Source organism: Malus domestica, chromosome 11 (genome assembly GCF_042453785.1).
Source record: "Malus domestica chromosome 11, GDT2T_hap1".
In the NCBI taxonomy this organism is placed as follows: Eukaryota; Viridiplantae; Streptophyta; class Magnoliopsida; order Rosales; family Rosaceae; genus Malus; species Malus domestica.
The window spans coordinates 34,904,641-34,922,938 of NC_091671.1; the positions used below are offsets into that span (position 1 = coordinate 34,904,641).

Here is an 18,298-nt window from a genome sequence, read left to right on the forward strand (position 1 = left end):
TGCATCCATACCGGTTCAACAATACTACAGAGATAAGGCCTCGTCTTTGTCCTCACAAGGTCTCGTACCTCCGGCTGCTCTCTTATGACTACATTGTCGAAATCAAAGACATTGGCATGAAAGTTCAAGTCTAGAATAGTGGGCATGAGGAATCTTTGTTGGATTTGGCATTAAATCAACATGCCCAAACTAAAACAAGAAGCAAACAAGGATTAGGATATCTTGGACGCAAGATATTGGGATTTGTGTTTCTTTGTTGGTTTGGGATTTGGTTTTAGTATGGAATTTGGTTTTAGTATAGGATTTGGTTTCCTATATTCTAGGGACTTTGTTTAAACCTATGACTTCTATTAGTATAAATAGATGGATGTGGGATAGAGTTTTGTGTGTGAGAGTTTCTGAGAGGCATAAGTTTGTATACTTGAGAACATTTTGTGTTTGTGAGTTCTCTTGTATTTGTTGGTAATCAATAAAGCTTTCGTTGTTAGAGAGGTACTCCTATATTGGAGGAACTCTGAAATCATTGTGTTTTGTTTATTGCTTGATTGGTTTTTGGTTTAGTTTACAACAAGTGGTATCAAGAGCTTAGGTTCTTACGTGGGTTGTGACTATCAAGCAATGACAAAGACTGGTGATTCTACCAGTGGTGACGATGTTGAAGAAAAGTCTAGGACTAGTGAAACCAAGACGACGGTTCAGAGTGCTAGGTTTGAAATTGAGAAATTTGATGGAACGAACAACTTTGCTATGTGGCAATGTGAGGTTCGAGATGTCCTAATACAACAAAGTTTGGTTGGTGTGTTAGGAGACATGTTGTTTTTTATGAAAAAGGAAGAATGGGACTGCATTGGAAACAAAATATTGCGAAGGAATATAATTTTTGCAAATGAATTGTGGACTGCATTGGAGACAAAATATATGAAGAAGAGTGCAGAGAATTGACTGCATCTCAAGAGCAAGTTGTACAGATTATAGTACAAAGAGGGAGATGATTAGCCATCTAGAATAGTTTAACAAGCTTCTAGCTGAACTGGCAAATCTCGAAAAGTTAATCAAAGATGAAGACAAGGCCTTGATCCTGATGAACTCATTACCTGAATCCTATGAGCCTTTCGTGACTACTTGGATTTATAGCATGGAGACAATTAAGTATGATGAAATCTCAAGTGCTCTTATGAATCATGAGGTGAGACACCTTGACAGGCAAGAAAGGAATAACTCTAAAGCTTTGATGGTGAGAGGGAGATCGAAAGAAAACAAAGGTTCGTACAGGAAAAATAATAGGTCTCATACTATATGAGTATCAAAGAATAGGAAGTTCTTGGACAAAGATGAGTGTGCTTTTTGTCATGAAAGAGGACACTAGAAGAATGACTGCCTAAAATCAAAGAACAAGATTGGAAAGAAGATTAAGATACTAAGAAGTGACAATGGAGGGGAATATACCTCTAATCATTTCTTCAAAGTGTGTAAAAAGGAAGGAATTACTCGGTGTTAGACATAGTCCACAGCAAAATGGGATTGCAGAGAGACTAAATAGGACTTGCCCGAGAAAGTTCGTTGCATGTTATCTCAAGCTAAGATGCCAAAGAGATTTTAGGCAAAAGCTTTGAGCTATGCATGTCATTTGCTTAATCTACTACCATCAACAACATTTGAGGGTAGAACACCCATTGAAGTGTGGTCTGGAGAACCAACTCAGGATAAGCTATGAGTTTTTGGATGCAATGCCTACTTTCGTGTGAAGGAAAACAAACTGGATCCACGAGCTAAGAAAGTTGTCTTTATGGGATTCAATAGTGGTGTGAAAAGCTTCAGACTTTGGTGACCCGAGTTGAACAAGATTATAGTAAGTAAAGATGCGACATTCGATGAAAGTCACATGAAATTGAGGGAAGATGATCAGATGATGGAGCTTGGGGAACAAGTAATTATGAATTCACAGCCAAGTAAGGAAGTTGTGGAAGAAGAAAGACAAGGTGATCAACTTGAACATGAAGAGAGTGATCACGAAGAAGAAACACCATCAAAAGAACTAAAGATACAAGATGATTGCATAGCCAAAAGGAAGGGGAAAAGAGACATATCCCTACCTGCGAGATATAAAGATTGCATGGCCTGCATGGTATATGCATTGCCGATAATTAAGGCTGAAATTCCCACTAATTTTGAAGAAACGGTAAACAATGAAGAAGAGAGTAAATGGCATGATGCAATGGAAGATGAAATGCTCTCCCTTCACAAGGATAAGACTTGGAAATTGGTGGACCTGCCTAGAGAAAGGAAAGCAATTAGCTACAGCTGGGTTAATGCAAAGAATGATGGAGTGGATGACAAGAGCTTGGTAAGATTTTTAAGCTAGGCTAGTGGCTAAAGGATATGCTCAAAATGAGGGAATAAATTGCAATGAGATTTTTTTTTCTTGTGGTTAAGCACTCCTCCATTTGAATATTGCTTGCCCTAGTTGCACAATTCAACCTTGAATTGGTAAAACTAGACGTGAAGACTACATTCCTTCATGGTAATTTGGATGAAGATATTTATATGAGACAACCCGAAGGGTACTAGAAAATCTCTTTATGGTTTGAAGCAATCGCCCAGACAGTGGTATTTAAGATTTGACAAGTTTATGAAGGGTCAAGACTATACAAGAAGTCACTATGATCACTGTGTTTATCACAAGAAGTTGAAAGATGGTTCGTTCGTGTACTTGTTAATCTTTGTGGACGACATGCTAATAGCCTCAAGCAATATTTTAGAGATAGAAAAGTTGAAGAAACAAATGAGAATGGAGTTCGAAATGAAGGATCTCGGTGAAGCCAAGAAAATATTGGGAATAGAAACCACAAGGGATAGACAAAAAGGTTTGGTGTGTTTGTCTTAGAAGCAATATCTTGAGAAGTTGTTACAAAAGTTTGGAGTAACAAAAGACACTAAGCCTATAGGAACTCCATTAGGTGTTCACTTCAAGTTAAGTAGTCAATAATGTCCAAAAACTGATGAAGAAAAGATGAAGATGGATGGTATTCCATATGCTAATTTGGTTGGAGGATTAATGTATTCTATGGTGTGTACTCGTTCTAATATTGCACATGTAGCTGGAATTGTTAGTGATTCATGCATAATCCTGGAAGAGAGCATTGGAATGCTGCTAAGTGGATACTAAGGTATTTACATGGAACGAGGGACAAAAGTATTTGTTTTGAAAGATGTGATGAAGGAATTGATAAATTCTCAGTTGGATATGTGGACTCAGACTTTGCTAGAGACTTAGACAAGAGAAGATCGACGAATGGGTATGTGTTTACTATGGCAAAAGGTCCTATATGATGGAGATTAATATTACAACAACAATGGCACTATCAACCACAGAAGCAGAATACATGGCGATCGTTGATGCTATCAAAGAAGCAATCTGGACTCTGGGGTTGTTAGGAGATTTAGGTGTAGAACAACACAAGTTGGATGTATATTGTGATAGCCAAAGTGCCATTTATTTGGCCAGATATCATGTACATCATGCTAGGACTAAGCATATTGATGTACGATATCATTTTGTGAGATAAGTGGTAGCTGAATGTGAGATTCGTCTAAAAAAGGTTGCTACAGAAGATAATCCAGCTGACATGTTGACAGAGGTGGTTAATATAGCTAAGTTTGAGCACTGCTTGGATTTGGTGCAATTTAAGCAAGTTTGATCTTGCGATATGGTGGATCAACGGAAGTTGTTTGATGTCTCATTATGGATTTCATGCCAATGCGGAGATTGTTGGATTTGGCATTAAATCAACATGCCTAAACTAAAAACAAGAATCAAACAAGGATTAGGATATATTGGACGCAAGATATTGGGATTTGTGATTCCTAGTTGGTTTGGGATTTGGTTTTAGTATAGGATTTGGTTTCCTATATTCTAGGGACTTTGTGTAAACCTATGACATCTATTAGTATAAATAGATGGATGTGGGATAGAGTTTTGTGTGTGAGAGTTTCTGAGAGGCATAAGTTTGTATACTTGAGAGCACTTTGTGTTTGTGAGTTCTCTTGTATTTGTTGGTAATCAATAAAGCTTCCGTTGTTACAGAAGTACTACTATATTGGAGGAACTTTGAAATCATTGTGTTTTGTTTATTGCTTGATTGGTTTTTGGTTTAGTTTACAACAATCTGGTGCACAAATGCAATTTTACCTGGGCGATTGGATATATTTTGGTGTCATTAAGTGTTCTTTGGTCTCTTTGCCAACAAAAATGGTTGGGTGGGTGCTGGCTAGTGACGTTAAAAATCCTCTTTTAGACTTTTATAATTTGTAGGACCTTGTTTTGTTTAGGTCTTCAAGGTAATTTTGCATAAGGTTAAATTTGTCAACAAAATTTTCATATTAAACTGGGTGAAAAAAAATAAAATAACGGGTTGGGCATAGCACCACTATTAAATTATTGTGTTCTTAAAGGCTTGAATTAATTTGAATTTCCTAATTCTATTTTGTTAGCAAGAATTCTAATCCTTGGATTGTTCATTTTATTCTAATGCAAAAATGTGATTGTCGAAGGATCGGAATTGAGTTAAGGAGCACGTTAAGGTGAGGTATCGTCATCTTTGGAGTTCGTCTCAAGGTTATGAACTAGTGATTTTCTACCCACACAAGAATTTAAGGCGTGCTTAATCTGTCGACATTAGGTAATTGATGCTAATCAACAATATTGGACGGCATCTTAAAACGTTTCTTAACATGAATTTTTATCGTTAAAATATACAAAAGGGTTTGAATTTACGATCTGAAATTCTGATGAAGAACTTGTTTTACATTAGGCTAAAGTATGCTTGGCACGTTAGAAAGAATTGGCATAAAATCGTAAAAGATTTAACTAGTTTTGGTGGGGTGCGCCAGCCCGAGCAGTAGTGCAACACTTGGGCGACACTCGGGAGCCCCAATAGCAAGCTACTGTGATGAACTCTCCTCCTAAAAAAATTAATTTAATATCGTGTGAGTCATTGACCCACGTATCAGATATTAAACTGATAAGAACAGATACTACACTTAATCTTAGCCAAAAGGCCGAGAAAGGTATGCCTAATCAATAGTCGTAAAACCTTATTTATTTAATCTCTTTGCTTAACCCATTGTTGCTGTGGCCGGTATGGGACGAAGATATTGGTGACTGTATATAGCCTTCGTAGAAGAGACCTGGTCATTTTAATTACTTCACAAACCAGGGAAATTAGCTGGAAGGAATCACCCGGTAATTACCTCGGGTCCATATGTAATATGTAATTAGATGTTAACGCAGACACATAATTAACTGTGCCTAACTAATATATACTTGCAGAAATGGAGGCAATATTTTGGCTTAAAAGCTTTTGGATCTGGACATGGAGTCCCTTCCTTGAACTCCAAGGAAACCGAAACTAATTCACATCATCACTGACTGAAATCCGACGAGGAGGAGGAGAAGGATCGTCATGGCCTCCTACTTCCAGAAATTTCAAACCTACCAATCAATCCGTAATTTGCAACTTTATATATGTTGGGGAAATTATATATTTAGTAGAGAGTCTGACATGTTATATTGTTAGTCCGACGTAGACTACTAATCGAGTTGAATCTTGTTTGAACGTGTAGGAAGCGAGCGCATGGTCATGTGTTATGGAAGTACTTAAAAAAGTGCAGGATTTTTGGGGGAGATTATGAAATTGCTGACCAATTAGTTGATACAGCTGAACCTCTTGTGGACGAGGGAATTTATGAGTAAAGTTTCAGGTAGCTACCGGCAAACCTACGAAACAGAAATAGATCGATCGAGTTCTCTCCAACCGGTCGAGGCACAGTTCTTGGGGAAGCGTAGTAGGGGAAGGTGGGGGCTGTCGTCGCTTGATAGAGGCAGAAACCAGGGACGACAGCCAAATATCGGCTATTGAACATGGCTAACCTCTAGTAGAAAACGGCAAGCCAAATATCGGCATCACTGCACAATCACATTCTTCCGACCCATCCTTTCTAGCTGAACTCTTCCATAGCATTTTCCCATTCAATGGGAAACATATTTTTCATGAGCCAGAGAGTAACTTAAACAACAGTCAGTAAGTATACAAATTTGGCGAACTAGAAGAAAAATGAATACGGTTAATCATGTACCATATAAAGGAGAGGTGCAAACATTCAAAGGACAAATGCTACACATTACAACGGCAAAATAGTAAACGACTGACCCAACAAAGGAGTTTTATCAGGCACTAGCAGCCTCTGTAGTTGGGGTGTACCAGCCGTGGTGGATTTCAACAGCTTTCTTTCTTCTAGCCAGTCGAGACTTTCTTCGTGCTCCAGTATTCCTGTGCAGAGTTCCCACCTTAACTGCTTTGTCAATGATGGAGTATGCCTCTCCAATGAGCTTCTCAATAGAAAGGACCTCTTCGGGTGCAGCATCTGGCTTCTTCTTCAGCCCATCCAGAGCTTCCAAAACCTGGTAAAGGTAGCCACTAATTAATCAATAGCAGGTAAACACGCCAACAGTGTCATTCAAATTTTATCTTCTCCATTACTTTCCAGCCAAAAGAAAAAAAATTAAAGGAAACTACACATTTAATAACAGAAACAGATATCACTTCCAGAACCTGTTGGGATAAAAATGGCATCACACTGCCGGATAAAACACAAATGTTTGTGGCTACCAATACAATATGTGGAAATATATATATCAGCCCAAGCATCCTTACAGTATATAAGCACATACAAACAGATGCTTTTAGAGACAAAATAATTTCTCCGGCACAACTTGTACCCACACCAAACACCAAACACCAATCCAATACTTTATCTTCGTGCAATTGTCTGACGATCACATAAAAAGATGCTCTTAAAGACAAACATGTAGATCGAGAAGTAAAGGTGTAACTGTTAATATTGCAGTGCAATCCATGAACCATCCATTTCTGCAGTAAAATGTCCTCAACTTAGAACCAGTATAATTTATCCAACCAAATAATGAAACCCAATGCAAAATTTGGTGGTTAGCCTCGATTATGAGAGCAATTTAGACACTGATATGGTTGCTCAATTCAGATGAGAATCCAAGGCATCAAACATGGTCACAAGAAGCAAAACCCAAACAATGCAAGACAACTACTTTCTTCAACCCGAAAACAATCAGAATAAACTTATTTTACATACAATGCAAACCAAAAGAAGCAAAACCCCTCAGTTAAAATAAAATTAACTTGCCGAATAGAGAAGTACCTTCTTCATCCGGGTTTTGATTTCGGATTTGCGGGATTTGTTGTAAATCCTCCTCTTTTCGGCCTGTCGAGCTCTCTTCACAGCAGAGTCGGGCTTCTTCGTGGTGACCTCACAAACAATGGAATGCCGAACCGGCCTCTGAAGTGGACTCACAGCCAGATACCCTGAAAATAGTCAAGCGAAAGATGTAGTTTTTCTCTTTTGATTTAACATTGTGCTCTGTATGGTTACTGATAAATGGATGATATGATATAAAAAAACCAAAATTTTACACCAAAAATGGAAAAATCTTCCACCCAATAACACGACTGAAATTTTTACTGCTGGGTTCCAATACCCAATATTTGAAATAAGCAAACTTTCAAAATTTTCAAAATTCCAAGAAGAAAAACGCAGTAAATTCAAGAGAGAGAGAGAGAGAGAGAGAGAGAGAGAGATTTGATTACCTTTGGAGAAGAAATTGGGAGAAAGGGTAGCTGAGAAACTGAGGGAAGTTGTGGAATGAGTAGTGGCAGAGGAAGTAGAAGGGCCATTGAGTGAAAGCTTGCTGAATCTGGAGGGGAGGGATAGGCATGGAGATAGGCAATGAATTGCAGCTGACATCTCTCTCGCTTTCTGAAATTGTTTGAAGCTCCGTCTGTAGAGTGTAGAAGAGAATCAGAGATGGCGCTTCCTCTTCCTCTGATTTTTATCCACTGCGGATGTGAAATTCCTATCTTGGCCTGGGGCGGAGTTGAGTATGGAATTACTTTTCTGCCCCTCGTAATTTTATATTTTGTTATTTTATAAATATTTGCTGATTTTGAAGTTGTAAAAATTTCAAACGTAATTTTATGTCGATTAGATTAGAATGCTTCCATGATTTTATACGTTTAACGGATATTTCCAATGATAAAGATATATTTATCGATATTTCTCTAGATAAAACAAAATTTAAATCCTTTGTTGTGCGCTAGTTTCATTAGAAATGATATATCTACCTTTAAACTGGAATTAACTGAGAAACTTGAGAGAATTCTCTTCGATGCTATATGGAATTCCAAATTCCGCTCTAGCTTTACGTATTTGAGTTCTGAATTCACAGGTAAACATACTTCCACTGTTAATCTGAACAAACTTTTGTATGCAACATATGGGAATAGTTAACTCATAAGCTGAACACGGTGGCTGGTGTTACTCTAGAATCGGTCCTCCGTCACCACCACCGGCTGAGCTTCAAGGTGCTTCCTAGCAAGGTACGGACCCATTTTAACAGCGTCGTGCAACTGCACAAAGAAAGGAATGAACAAGAGAAGATACGTAAGATGGTAACATGAGCGTTTACGATTGATTCCTTTGTTTAAGACAAAAATAGTGAAGACAACCTAAAAGGGTGACCTCAATCCAACAAGGTTCCCCGCTTGGCGAGGGTGTAAAGATAAGAACATTTTATTTTCTTATGTTAACCAATAGGTTAACATTTTCAGTTTTTTGTCCCACAACTTTTCCCTTCAATGGTTTTCAACTCTCACCCACACCACATAGACCAGACAATTCACACAAATACATATTGATGGCAAATGAGTGACTATCGACTAGTGTGTATGGATCGAACAAAATTAAAGAAATGATCTGTACACCAGCGTGTACGCTTAGGTCCAACCGTTTTAATTATTCCGTGATGTAATCAAGGATCCCCCAAAACTCTCCCACTCTAAGAAAAATAAAAATGAAGGAAGGTTATGTACGATAGAACTAACCTTTGCCGCTATCCCAGAGCCGCTATCCCAGAAAGAGATTGGTCGCCGGCAAGTTTACTTGACATGTTAAAAGCGGTGTGGATTGCCTTGCAGCAATTATATCTGGCTTCCATAGCTGAACAGTAATTTTCATTCACATGAAAAGAATAACTGTTATAAATTGTAAGAAAAGTATAAACCAATTCCATGTAGTTAATTCTGTATATTTATAAACTTGCAACGTAATAAATTGAATGATTACGGAGAAAAAGTGAAACAGACCTAGTTTAGTGGTTTCAGTAATTGGATCAGTCACTATATTTATTATCTCTTGCTTTGAGCAAATCTCCATCAGGCACCATGGGCGAGCCACCAATCCAGACAGCATTCTATATCCCTGAATTATCCACACTTAATAACCACCATAAATAGCAAATACCAAAAATATATACAATTACAAGTATTAGCATCAGATGTTGTATCAGATGCAGTAACAATATGAATTTTTATATCTTAATTTCTCCTATATGCCTACAGAAGTATCATCAAACTGTCAATTAAAATTTACTTTACACATTGTTCTTTACCACATGATCAAAGCGTAGCGCTTTGGTCACCGACAAACAAACACTTCCAAAGGTGATTCACAATATAAAAGGAAGCGTGTTTCCAAAAGCAATTAGTAATTACAGCAACGAATACCATAATAAACACATATTCAGTCTATTCAAGTATCATATTTGCAGATGGAAAAATATAACACACCTAAGGGGCAAAACCAAACTAAACGGAGAAAATAATTCGCATGTTATATAAACTCCAAACTTTCAATTATATACAGGTCCAAAAAAGTGTTCAACAGTCACACCACCAAAAAATTCACAATTCAAGATTTTATTAGAAGTTTTACCGCCAAACGAATTTCCAAATCCTGTTTGAGAACTGATAGGAAAAGACCCTGCCAATTGCATCAACAACTAAGTAAAACTTCAACACATTTTAAAGACTAAAATGAAGAATGACAAGCACGCTGAAAAACAAATTACAGAAATTGTTGGGCTCATGCCAAAGGATGAAAATTCAGGCAGGCAACCTGCACCCACGTGCAAAATATTTGGAGGTTTATGAAACAATAAAATTAAGAAGGAAAAAGCTGCTCACAGATGGTGTCAGCTTTGAACTCTTAGATGCTGTTTCATAAATCAAGCGTCGAAGGCTTTCTTCTGCATCACTAGTCAGTATCATGCTGTTTGCAGATCGAGTTTCCCCAGAAATGTTTCCAAGGGCATGTAAGGCAGCCTGTATTTTCATCAAGAACCATTTAAGTAAGAATTTGAATGTAAACTACAACAGATACTATCTTTTTTATCATCAACAAGTATTTGGAATCTTGGACAGATCACAAACACAGTTGTCAGTCAATTACTAGGAAACATCTTATATCCCATATTCAGAATCCAAACTATTCATCATTTTATTGGCAAAACCAATATTCCAATGGATGCAATCAAAGAATAAAGTTGCTTTGGGATCCATGAAGGTAGTTCTTAGGTGGGGTCAACACATAAGATCATCTATGTTTACGTACGTTATAGCAGGCATTGTAATCTCTCTCCCAAAGGAAGGTACGTGCAATAATCTGTTATCCCCCTTACGTGATATGGCAACTAAGATGGGCTGGATCACAAAAGTCATTTAAATAAGGGTGTGATGGCTCCTAGGGGCAAAGGAACAAGGCCCATAAGGATACTATATCAAGTGAACATAGTCAACAAGTTATGTGGCAATTAGTGTCTGACTTAGAAGCCTCCTCCGGTCAAACAAGTGTCAGAGATTCTAGAAAACGTATCATAAGAGACCGGCTAGCATTCAGATTACCAAAAGCTGTTTGATTATTCAAATCGATTAACTTTTGACTATGGCATTATTAATCCCTAATAAGTTTCTTTATAAAAAATTAAAAATACTCCCACACCTCGAAAGCTCAACTATCCCCAATTTGATTATAGATGACAAGCTTCTACTACTGGGAGAAGAATACTCACGGCTCAGGATCTATTAAAAAATTTCATTTACAAGTTCATTGTGGAAGTTAATTGTCAGACCATATTTATCACATAACCCCATCCATGTTATTTGGCATGGAAGGTGTATCTAGTTGGCTGCAACAGTTAGTGGATTTAGAAGCAGGACATTGTAGTACAGCATACTCAATAGTTCAAAAAATAGGAAATTGTAGTATAGCATACTCCTCATTTGTCATCAGCTTCCTTTACCTTTTGGAAAGGTGTATACCATGACCATGCAAAACATGATGTCCTTGCAATGCCTAGTTTTTCTACTCCTATTTCTGTATTCCTTGCATGTACTTTTTTTTACAAATAGACAAAGACGGAGACTAGTTAGTACCTAAAATAGGGAGTTAAAATAAGAAGATTATCTTATATCACTATATCTCTTTCCACGACCAAGGTAATGAGTGTTCTAATCCTTACTGTGAACTCTGACAGCATTTTAATCTTGGATCTTATAGTTCAGAGTTAGCTACTTACTAAAGAGCACACGCGCGCACACACACACCCTTTGATACAGGAGAGGCTTCAGATTCAATCAAATTGGCAAATTAAAACATGATAAGGAACATAAAAAATTGTATTAAAAAAAAGGCTGGAGAACTTAGAGCCATAAAGCTAAAATACTAGATTCACTAACCAGTTGTTTACCACGTCCATGTCTATCAAAGGCTGCATAGATAACATGTCTTGCAACTGGTGGTGAACTCGACAATAAACGCTGAGCTCCTTGAGTTGCTAAGATCATCCCAAAAAAACCAGGTTTTAATTTCTTGATGATGATGGTAGATATGTTTCACGTTATGAAAACCATTTCTCAAGCCTAGTGAAGGCACTGGCATACTTACATGACCCTATTTGACCGAGTGCTTCAAGTGCAGATTCACATTCATCTATTTCTTGAGTTTCGGATGAACTAAGTATCCTGTCTATGGCTGATAATACAGTTTTTAAGTCTGCAAAATCAATATTAGTATCAAAATCAATTCATGACCGCTTTTTCATTTTTATGATCTTTGGTAAAGCAATTATATATATTTTTTTAAGTAACAAATCTCAAAGTCTACCTTTTGAAATCATTTAAGACCGTCGCCAAAAGAGAATAAATAGCATGCGACAGAAGCTATATATGTAATGCTACATGCTGGATAACTCAGTGATTTGAGTGGCATATCATGGTCCAAGGTATTATGTTAGCGCTCTCTTTCAAACCTAATAGGAAAATTGGGGGCCAAGTGCAACTGGAGATTTGGAGGTAGCTTTGATTCTTTGGATAAATGCAAGCAAGCTAGCCAAAAACCAAAAACAAATTAAGGGTGTCCACTAAAGAAGACTCTTTTCTTCTTTTTCTCTGGGTCCGAAAATGGGATGACAAGTGCCTCAATAGCAGTGCTGCACTAAAATTAAGCATGATATGAGTCCTCGAAATACAGGTAAAAAAGCTACCAAATGAGCCAGAAATAATGCAGGCACTAGACTACAGGGCTTCTAAATGCAGGATGAAAGGTAAAAACAACAGCCTTATAATACTCTGAATGATGAAAGTAGATATTATTCATCGTATACAAGTTTCAAGACCTACTCAATTCATCTGCAAGTATGTAATTCTCCTTGGACAGAATTCTTCCACTAATCATCATTGCCCTTGTTCTTAAAATCGACTCCATTGATTTGTTGCTACAAAAGTTATACAACCATATTTCTGTAAGACTTTAGGCGATGTAGAGTATTCAAAACAAAACAGATAACAAAAAATGTTGTTTAAACACCTGATTATAGAACTAAGCAGTTGCAGAAGGGTGCTTGCAGACAAAAACTCTCTACCATGCTCGATCTCTGTCAACTTTATCATTTGACACATGCACAAGAACATCTCAATATAAGGTTTTTAAGCAAGGAAAAGAGTATCAAAAGAAAACAATACCAGAAATTTGGAATTCTCTATTGATTGGATGCCATTCACTTGGAGATAATACATACATATTAAGGGCCACATTTCTCTTAAGCATTGTGTACTAAACATTGGTCCTGGAACAAAGTAGTGGACCTGATTTTTCATCTTCATATAATTTATGTATGCTTAGTTATTCTGCATATCTGATTTTTGAGTTTTAATACAGAGCTTGTAGTAAATTATGATCAGTACATGGCATGAAATGGAGCACCAAAGGAGCTAATATGGAGAGCTGGAAAATAGATAGTTTTGCAGATTGTGCGTGAGAGAGAGAGAGAGAGAGAGAGAGAGAGAGAGAGAGCAGTGTGCAGATGATCAATGGCCAACCTCATACAAAAGCTCCAAAATGCTCAAGGTTGAAAGGGTATCATTTGGGTTGTTGATTTCTGCCTCAAAAAGTCCAAGTAGATTTGACTTTTGAACTACTGATGCCACATTGGTGGAGATAGAGAATAGCTTCACTATCAAAGCCAGAACTCGGACCCGTCCCTGCAAAACATTAATATGATTTTTTTTTTTTTTTTAAAGTAAGCAGAGAAAATCAGCAAATAATCTAGAATCAGAGACAGCACAGTAGCATACATGATACTTGGAAGTTTGCACAGAGATTGTAAATGCATAGAAAAACTTTTCATTCGACTGTCTAAAACTGGTACATCTATACAAATGGATTAAACTATCCCTTTCTTACAACCACTTTAATGACATGCCTCTGATGCACATTTCAACAACACAAAATAGTCAAGTATCACTACAATGTTGTGTAGCAGAAAAATGCGAAAGACCAGCATAGCTGATAACTAGTTTTCTTTTACAGTTCTTTCACTAAAATAAAGGCAAAATTTCAGGAAAGTTTAACTGTACATTTATAAATCACAAAAGTAACAACCACCCTACCACTGAAGAGCATTGGTCTGCTAGAGCTCCAAGATGTGTAGCCTCTTTATTATTAGCTGGGAAAACAATATCCTACATATTGACAGTAAGAGATTTTCAGTAAGAGATATTCATAAGCTATCACAAAGTAGGTATTCATTAAAACAACATTTTTGGAGATCAAAATTTAAACTCAGAGTATAGCACTAAATATGATGTCCATACTATGCCTTCAGGAGAACCAGCTATCTTCGCTATTGCATCCATTGCTAGAGTTGCAACTGTTTCATTGCTAAACACCAGAAGAAAAACATTATCATGAACTTCAAACATAAAGGCAAAAATGAAAACTAGAAAATAATTTACCCTAAAAAACAAGATAACTAAAATATAATTAAAAAAATCCAAGTATCGGTCTTCAACTTAAAATTTGAACTTACCCATGAATGAGGCAATCAAGCAAAAGAGGATATATATTGTGGTCTAGTATAAGGCGTGTTGCAGAAACAGAACCTTCATTCAAATTCTGGAGAAGGCAAGAAACCTGAAGATTGTTCTCATGACACCAGATTAAACTAGGTAATAGATTCGTCCGTTACTTGCATAAGTTTTTCAACTCCCCCGAAAAACAAATTGAATAATCCAAAACAAACAGATAAATTCTCTAATTAGGAACAAAACTACTCAACAATCTCAAATCAAAGCAAAAGATGCATAAGCAGTTTTTATACATACCGTTTTACAAGCTAAAGATTTGACTTCTTGAGACTCTGCCGTCAGACCAACTTGTACAAATGGCTGAACAAGAGCAAAGATAAATGTTTATGAATCTAGATAGTCATAGACACATTATAATTACAAAAGCGGCTTTATTTCTGGAAGTTAATTGGGTTTATACTTTATGCTATGGTATAACATCTTTTATTTGATTGAACCAAAGCAACATGTTCATCGAAAGAGCTTCCCCTATGGCATTCCAATACATCATAATATGAAAAGCTTTAAAGTTTTATCAAAGAAAGACTAGCTGAATTCTAACCAAATTCAGGACAACCCTTCTTTCATTTTTCACAAGAACATGAATACACTCATCAGCAAAATGCAATCAGTTAGGACAACAAATGAAAGGCATACCATGAACTGGGGGATGAGAGAAGCCCCATATTTCGTCTTGAACACCCTTTCCAAGACAGCAACCAACGTGCTTTCCAGACGGGGCACATCGGCTTTGGTTTGCAAAGCACTGCAAGCGAGAAACAAAACAAAATCAATTCACACCAAGTTCAACTTCCATTAACAATGTCAGGGGAGACTTTCATCAAACAGTTGACGTGCACACATTCCCATTACCAAAAACCGAAACGAAAACGAAAGAAAACTGAAGTCGAGCACAAAAACTTGGAAAACAAGTTATGGGTATAAGAAGAAAAAAGGGGTTACTTGAGAATGACGGGAAGAGGGAAGCGATCGAGAAATTCCTTAGCTGATGCGTCGTTTTGAAAACCTGCAAAACACAGTGATATTTGTTAAAAAATAGCTTAGAAAAACTGGAAGGAAAGCGAGTGGCAGCGGTTTAGTGCTTACCGGGGTAGCTTGCGAAATCGGAAGCAGCTTCGAGTAGCTGAGTTGGGTCGTCCACCGAGTACTCCTCCATAACTTACAGCACAAGCAGTCGCACTGAAACGATGTGCGCGTCTCAGAGAGAGAGAGAGAGAGAGAGAGAGTGGGGGCAGGGATTCGAGAAATTTTTAGTTGTTACGGGTAGACGTCACGTGTTTTTATGTAAGCGTTTAATTTTTAAGTTATTAACCTTTTAACACACATAATTCACTATTTTTATAGGAACATATAGTGTACCATCTCGTGTGACGGTCATACTGAAAAATTCCTCTATGATACAATGGGTTTTGACACGTGTTGATTAGAGGGGAATACGAAATTAACAATAAATCGTTTCAGTCAGAGATATTGTGGACTGGGCCCAAAGACACCCATACAAAAGTTATTTCACTACACGTTGATGGGCAAATTAACCCTCCTTCCCATGCAGATTTTGCACTGTATGAGGCGGTGTACTTTGGTCATCGGGTCATTGATATATCAAAGCCGAGTCGGTGGCTCCAAAAAATGCATTTGCGGTAGTTCCAACTCGAGTTGGAAGTTCCAAACCTTCGCTCACTTTTTTTATTGTTATTTAAGGGCTATTGATCTAAAATATAGATTAAACTAGAGTTTGTTTAGTCATATGTATTAAACAAATTGACATTATAACAACTAACATCTTTGTAATAAAAGGTCAATCAATTTGACAATTTTCGTTCGTTTTCGTTTTTATTTTTGAATATTGCATGAACTGTGGCGCTAATTTGTGCGACTAATGGAGGATGTTTTGGGTGTCTAGGCCCATGGGGGGACTGCAGTCCTCATGTTATACTTTTGTTTCCATTGGGCCTTTAGCCCACCATTATACCAAGATAACAATTTAGTTGTACTTCTTTTATGTCTCCAGTTCGACTCTAGTTCATTGTAAGTTCAATGTCAAATTATTATAGTTAGTTTAGTATGTGACATAGCCCAAATACTCTATCCATAAATATAACTAGACCTGGCATTCGTATCGTGTTTTCCGTGTTCGTGTCATTTTCGTGTCATACCTGATATCTTAACGGGTCGTGTCGTGTAACACCCGTTAAAATAAAAGGGTAAAATGACCCGACCTGAAATCAACCCGATAATATTAATAGGTAATATGACCCGACCCGTTACCCGTTAAGAAAAATATATTTTAAACCAATAAATAATCAAATGAAAAACATAATACTAAATAAGTATATAAATACCATATTGTCACATCTAAAACATAAAAACGCAATTTTCTTTTAAGTATATTTTCACTTACTTAAAGTCTTTAATAGTTTTTTAATTAATGTAGAAGTGTAAAAAAATATAGAAAAACTATATAAATGCTCGTAATGACAAGCTTTACAACTTTTACGAATAGCTTAACTTCGAAATTCGCCACTATAATCATATAAATCATAGATCAAATTTTAACCCTTGATTCTTGTTTACATTTACACTTCATTTTTCTCATCAAATTTTTTTTTTCAGATTTTCTTTTTTGAAAACTTGATCTATTAGAGGATGCAGGAAGATGAACGGTTTGGATCGTTGATATTATATTCAGAGTTTTACGGTTAGTGAAAATATTGCTTGATGTTTATAAAGTTTCTACAAACTATATGACATCGACTCATATTTCAGTTAATCGTAAATATCGAAACGTGATATCAAAGATCTGAACCGTTCATCTTCTTACACCCGCTAAATGATCATGTTTTCAAAAAAGAAAATTTTAAAAATGAAATTCAGTAAGAAGAATAAAGCGTAAATGGCAATCGACGATTAAATATAAATTTAAGGTTTATGAATTATAGTGTTGGATTTCGAAGCTGACCCTTTCATGCAAGTTGTAAAGTTTGTCATTATGAGTGATTGTATATTTTTTTTTACATTTTTCACACTTCTACAATAATTATTATTAATTTTATTAATTTTGCCCTCAAATAAAAAACATTAGTCATGAAGGTTTGGAGGATTTTAAAAATTTAAACGATAATGTAAGTGTAACCATTATCTACTTGTGGAGGAATAATGATGAATCACGAGTGTTTATATATTCTTTCACATTTTTCATACTTGTATGTATGTCTTCTTAATTCTTACCTATACAAATACTATATTAGTTTATTTTAATTTTGGACAACAACATGTTAAGTAAAATTTATCCTAGTAATGATAATAAGGAACTCTCATAATAAAAATAAATAATGACTAAAACTTTTTTCTTAACAGGTTGAAACGGGTTACCCACGTGTTATCCGCGTGTATACCCGTTAAGAACCCGTTATTAACAGGTTCTTAACGGGTCACCCGATAATGACCCGATAAGTTATCGTGTTGATCCGAAACCCGTTATTTTCGTGTCGTTTTCGTGTCGTGTCACCGTGTCGTGTCAAAAACTGCCGGGTCTAAATATAACCCGTATCATTGTATTATAGGCCAAGACAAGAATAAAACGTAGTAAAAGAGTCCTAATTCCCTTACTTGTTTAATTTTAAATTCCTTTCGGGCCAAAACGCGGGCTGCTTTCATCACAAATTTATTAATTCCGGTCTGGGTAGGACAATTGCTTTGGGCTATTTTGAAGCTATGCTAGTTGGTTACAAAAAAAATAAAATCTACTTTTATTCGATATCCGAGTTATACGTAATCATTTGCCTTCATAAGTAAATAAGCAAACATTTTATATATAAAACTGAACCATAAATCAAATAAGTAATAACGAAATTTTCACGTTGATGCGTCATTCGGATCGGTTTGATCGTTCGGATGATTTTCGCCTAACCCTAGATAGGTCAAGATAATCACAATGTCAACTTGTG

The 18,298-nt window shown here is 36.5% G+C and overlaps 2 protein-coding genes and 1 non-coding gene across 4 annotated transcripts; all 3 read right to left on the reverse strand.

The window, feature by feature from the left end:
• Positions 1-4,876: 4,876 nt before the first annotated feature.
• LOC114819858 (U2 spliceosomal RNA) lies at positions 4,877-5,071 on the reverse strand. Its single transcript, XR_003767158.1, has one exon. It is a non-coding gene; the product is annotated as a U2 spliceosomal RNA (small nuclear RNA).
• Positions 5,072-6,109: 1,038 nt separating this feature from the next.
• LOC103448715 (small ribosomal subunit protein bS20c) lies at positions 6,110-7,942 on the reverse strand. Its single transcript, XM_008387984.4, has 3 exons — positions 7,680-7,942; positions 7,234-7,397; positions 6,110-6,460 (listed from the first exon to the last, which is right to left on the reverse strand). Exons 1-3 carry the CDS (start codon positions 7,834-7,836, stop codon positions 6,227-6,229), a joined length of 555 nt encoding a protein of 184 aa, XP_008386206.1. The 5' UTR covers positions 7,837-7,942; the 3' UTR covers positions 6,110-6,226.
• A 284-nt stretch (positions 7,943-8,226) lies between these two features.
• Positions 8,227-15,606, reverse strand: LOC103448838 (uncharacterized). 2 transcript variants are annotated; one of them, XM_029089032.2, is made up of 17 exons: positions 15,438-15,606; positions 15,294-15,357; positions 14,988-15,096; positions 14,589-14,651; positions 14,294-14,397; positions 14,079-14,145; positions 13,875-13,946; positions 13,305-13,466; positions 12,793-12,866; positions 12,606-12,700; positions 11,872-11,979; positions 11,664-11,761; positions 10,113-10,250; positions 9,862-9,909; positions 9,234-9,348; positions 8,973-9,087; positions 8,227-8,498 (listed from the first exon to the last, which is right to left on the reverse strand). In XM_029089032.2, the coding sequence occupies exons 1-16, from the start codon at positions 15,505-15,507 to the stop codon at positions 8,981-8,983; spliced, it is 1,494 nt and encodes a 497-aa protein (XP_028944865.1). In that variant the 5' UTR covers positions 15,508-15,606; the 3' UTR covers positions 8,227-8,498; positions 8,973-8,980. The 2 variants fall into 2 exon arrangements, with proteins under 2 accessions (XP_028944865.1, XP_070664787.1); XM_070808686.1 differs by lacking the exon at positions 13,305-13,466.
• Positions 15,607-18,298: the final 2,692 nt, after the last annotated feature.

What these genes read in the sequence shown, in the direction of transcription:
- LOC103448715 (XM_008387984.4), bottom strand. Translation starts at nt 7,836, where the DNA reads ATGTCAGCTGCAATTCATTGCCTATCTCCATGCCTATCCCTCCCCTCC. An exon ending in TCCCAATTTCTTCTCCAAAG is followed by an intron (nt 7,398 to 7,679) that starts GTAATCAAATCT and finishes GACTATTTTCAG; the next exon opens with GGTATCTGGCTGTGAGTCCA. An exon ending in TCAAAACCCGGATGAAGAAG is followed by an intron (nt 6,461 to 7,233) that starts GTACTTCTCTAT and finishes TACCTTTACCAG; the next exon opens with GTTTTGGAAGCTCTGGATGG.
- LOC103448838 (XM_029089032.2), bottom strand. Translation starts at nt 15,507, where the DNA reads ATGGAGGAGTACTCGGTGGACGACCCAACTCAGCTACTCGAAGCTGCT. An exon ending in CCTCTTCCCGTCATTCTCAA is followed by an intron (nt 15,097 to 15,293) that starts GTAACCCCTTTT and finishes TCTCGCTTGCAG; the next exon opens with TGCTTTGCAAACCAAAGCCG. An exon ending in CATACTTGCAGATGAATTGA is followed by an intron (nt 11,980 to 12,605) that starts GTAGGTCTTGAA and finishes TTGATTTTGCAG; the next exon opens with ACTTAAAAACTGTATTATCA.